The sequence below is a fragment of the Elephantulus edwardii genome, unplaced genomic scaffold (genome assembly GCF_000299155.1).
Source record: "Elephantulus edwardii isolate Elephantulus edwardi_28Jun2011 unplaced genomic scaffold, EleEdw1.0 scaffold00010, whole genome shotgun sequence".
In the NCBI taxonomy this organism is placed as follows: domain Eukaryota; kingdom Metazoa; phylum Chordata; class Mammalia; order Macroscelidea; family Macroscelididae; genus Elephantulus; species Elephantulus edwardii.
In genome coordinates, this window is record NW_006399760.1 from 29,668,377 (window position 1) to 29,672,331 (window position 3,955).

Genomic DNA, 3,955 nt, shown 5'->3' on the forward strand with positions numbered 1-3,955 from the left:
GGGGGGGGGGGGGGGGGGGGAGGGGGATGGCGTTGCCCTGTCTCTTGACGTTAGGTAATTCAGGGAAGGGAACGAAAGAAATGAAGTTGCACTAACCTTCAGCTGAGTTACAGGCGTTTTCGAGGAAATTAAAGGTGGACAGTGTTGTAATTCAATCAAAGGCAAAGTTTCCAAGATTTTTAGAAAAACAATGGGGAATCCAGCCTGTCGGTACGCTCCCTGAAATACAGACACAGGAAGCTTCAGAGTGACTGTCCCCGGCAGAGATTTGCAGGGCATACGCAGACTCACCAGGGAGACCCTCCTAGTTTCTTTCATTGGAAATTAGTGTATAGTCTCTATAAAATGCATTGGTTAAAAGGAATGTGGGGGGGGGATTGTCTGGAAACAACAGAAAATGACACCCATTGCACTGTGTAAATCATGGCAGAGAGAGGGTTCTGTGAAGGAGGAATGTACTGGCAAGTACTTAGCACTTATGATGCAATGAAGTAGTGGAGATGTTTCTAGTCAGCCTAATTCAGACCTCAATCTGAAGACTAGAGTTTCATAAAATGCAGCACTGAAGCCTACTCTTGAAAAAAAGACATTCTTTTGAAAGGGGTGAGGAAATTAGAAGCCGAAAAAAATAATATATATATATATATTTTAAATGAGGGAAAGGCCTGGAGAGCAGTAAAGATCATTTGACCCAAGCAGAAGAAGCATGCTTATTTCCTAAACGCTTTTGATGGAGCCTTGGCGTGGTGCTTTAGGATTGGCATACAAGTGAATTGGTACTCACTTTTCTAGACAACTTGTCTTTCAACATCTTAAATGACAAGGAATGAGAAGAAAGGACCCTACTTTCTCATGAAGATCTTAAGTCTGCTGCTGAAGAAGGGAAATAGTGCTTAGATGGTCTTGACACCAATGTTAGCAATGCTTCCCGGCAAAACAAGCCTAATATCTTTCCTGCTTCCTCACACAGACTTCCATGTTCTGCTTACTTGCTGGAACAAGGCATTCTTGTATTTTAGTAACTTTCAGGTATCTCTGGAAACCATTCTAGGTCATAGACTATCTTATTACTAATGAAAAAGAAAGCCAAACATTGAGTCTTTCTGGTCTTTTTTTAAAATCCCATCCTTGTAATATTCTTGGAGGAAAGGGCGGAGAAAGGAGGGTGTAACCAGAAAAAGTAGCTAAAAGAAAGGAGATGAGTCCCTCAGCCTTTGGGAAAGATGCCTATGGGGCTTATTAATCTGCTGGTTCATTTGCATCACATCTTCAAGACTAGACTCTTTACACACCTTGCCCCCTCCTTTCTAAAACACTCATATACACATGCATGGCGTATGTCAAGCCTAGAAATTTCAGGCAACTTAGTAACCGGACATAGCACCACCACCCTCAATCAACAGTATTGGAGAAACACCAGCACGCTGGCCAGAAGCCCGGACAACAGTTCTTAAACAACATAAAACCTGAAGAACTTTCCTTGTCACTTTATCGATAGCCTCCAGGCCTGCAGAATACAAAGGACTTGTACGCAAAAGACTACAATCAATTCGTCTTATGAGCAAACTTTGCGCATATTTCCGCGGACTGGCTCGCAGCCTCCAGAACTATGCAAGTCTGCCTTGCACTTCCACCAATGAGAAGTCAAGACAGCCTCTGCTGAGAGCCAACTCTCCCCTAGTGCCAAAGCCAGAGTCTCCGGACCAGCACTCCCGCTAACTACGCGTATTCACTTTCCCCACCCTCCGCCAGCTCGCCCTCTGCTCCTCTAGCTCCCACTTCCAGGAAACCTGTATTACGCGCAAGGAAAGCCTAGACACGCCAAAGAAGAAAGGAGGATAAAAGAACACGAGCTGCACGGCTGTACCTACTCACTTAGGAGTTCTCTGCGTCTCTCTTCATTCATTCAACTCTGCTGAAGTGCAAATCCCCCGGGAGACCGGGTGGCAGGGTCAGGGAGGGGCGGGCGTGCGGGGCAAAGGGAGCGAAGACACCAGGAACAGAGAGGGAGCAGAACAGGGCAGCCGGCTGGGCAGGAGAGCAGGGACCGAAGAGGAGATCGCGAGCCGCGGGCGGACTGGCCCTGGCCGCCAATGTGCCTTTGTTTATGTGGCTCGCGCTGTCGCTGCCAACATGCACCTAAAGTCTCCAGGCGTCAGCGCGCGTCAGCAGCTCTTGGTCCAATCGCTGTGCAGCCGCGCTCCCCGGACTCCTGGCCCGCGCTCGGTTTGGTATATTTCCGACCTGACGTCACGAGCAGGGCCGATTTTAAGGTGGGAACGGTTCTGGGTTCACCTTGATAGCTAGCTTGGTTTTTTGTTGGTTTTTTTTTTTTTCCCCTGAAATAGGTGTGACCTCTCTACCCAAGCCCGGTTGGCTCCCAGTCCAGAAACCCCTTCGCCTTTTCTCAAGCCTCCAGGGACTTTGCAGCCGTTGGCCGTTCACACGTGGGAAACACACACACACACACACACACACACACACAGAGAGAGACAGAGAGACGGGGATATGGGGATACGGGGGCTGGGTGGAAGCCAGCGTTGGAGGGGGCCAGGTAGCCTGCACCTGAAGCAGCACGGAAGGGGGGGAGCGTCCTAACCACTCACCCACGTCTCACCCCTCTTAGCGGAAACGTGTACAGATGTCCCATGACAGTGGACGCTCAGAGGGCCCGGACAGTTAGGGAGGAGTTTCCCTGGCTCGATGCCTACCACCAACACCCCACGCCCACCCACACACCTCGTGATAGAAGGTGGTGAGCGGTGAGACTGGAGACTAGTTTTCTGTGTTCTTTTCTTTCTCTAGTAAGTGTCCACATACTAGGGAGTACTTAGTATGTGCAAGGGATGGGGCAGTGAAGACAGTGTGGACGAAAATCTGAGTGCGGCGTTGCCTGATTTCCTTACGCAGACAATGCATTCAAGCAGCAAGCAACAGGTGCAAATTCTGCTGATGGGTGCTCTGATTCCATCTTCTGTCAATTCTAATACTTTTGACACACCCCAGTGCCCACCATCTCGTATACCTTCACAAGTTTGGGAGAAATAAATTGACGTTTCACTGTAACACAAGGGTTCTCACGCCTCAACCTGACAGCCAATGAAGAAAGGCAGAACTTGCGGGGGGGGGGGGGGGGGGAAGGGACAGAGACGACATGACGCCACCGTCGTAAAAGAGGACTGACTGACTGACGGACGGGTTGGGGGGGGGGGGGGGGTGAGAGGGGCGGGGAAGACCTTCAAGTAAGGTGTGTACGCTCAATCCTGCCTAAAACAGGACCCTGCAGGCCATGGGAGCAGACTCCGGAGGACAGTACTGTAGCTGCAGACTCTGCTTTTCAAGTCAAGATGCCGGCAATATTTTTAGTATGGGGCGCTTTCTAGCAAATGAAATGCGGAGCCTCTTGTAGGCAATGTTTCCTCCAGGTCCTCTAACCGGTCAGAAATAGGAGCGTCTCCCAGCGCATTTCAATAAAGGCTAGAACACTCCCGGGCCAGGAGAAATAGAACTCGGACACACTTCCCCTTTGCTTTGCCTTCCGAGCGTTCCCACCGCCCCTCCTCCCAAGCATAGCTCGTTTTCAGGCTGCTAGGGGCCCATTTGCCACTCGCCCCCCTCCAGGTGTTCTCAGTACGAACAGAAACCTACGTGGAATTAACTCGTTTTCCTGAGAGACTCAGCCCTTGAGTGCACCCTCCCTCGCCTTTTCACGCTCCCCTCCATCTCCTCGCGGCAGCAAGAGAGGCGCTGCCATCAGGTGTCCTGTAGCTGTCCAGGGAAGCTGTATGCTCTTTTCCGCAGCAATATCGAGGAAAGCTACGTGACTACCTTAAGTTTCCCCAGATGTGGCGCTGGCCGCCGCCTGAATAGCTCAGTTGTGCCCTAGCGGGCGCGAGACAAAATAAAATCAGGAAGAAAGAAATAGTGGCAGTGAGTGACTTAGTGTGTGTGTGGG

General features: G+C 50.4%; 1 protein-coding gene across 1 annotated transcript in view; it reads right to left on the reverse strand.

The window, feature by feature from the left end:
* The window catches only part of NR4A2 (nuclear receptor subfamily 4, group A, member 2), a 6,868-nt gene extending 4,873 nt beyond the window's left edge, over positions 1–1,995 (reverse strand). The window contains exon 1 of the mRNA XM_006880783.1: positions 1,876–1,995. Within this exon, the coding sequence (XP_006880845.1) occupies positions 1,876–1,906 (31 nt within the window). The 5' untranslated portion in view covers positions 1,907–1,995. The remainder of the gene's footprint in view (positions 1–1,875) is intronic.
* Positions 1,996–3,955: the final 1,960 nt, after the last annotated feature.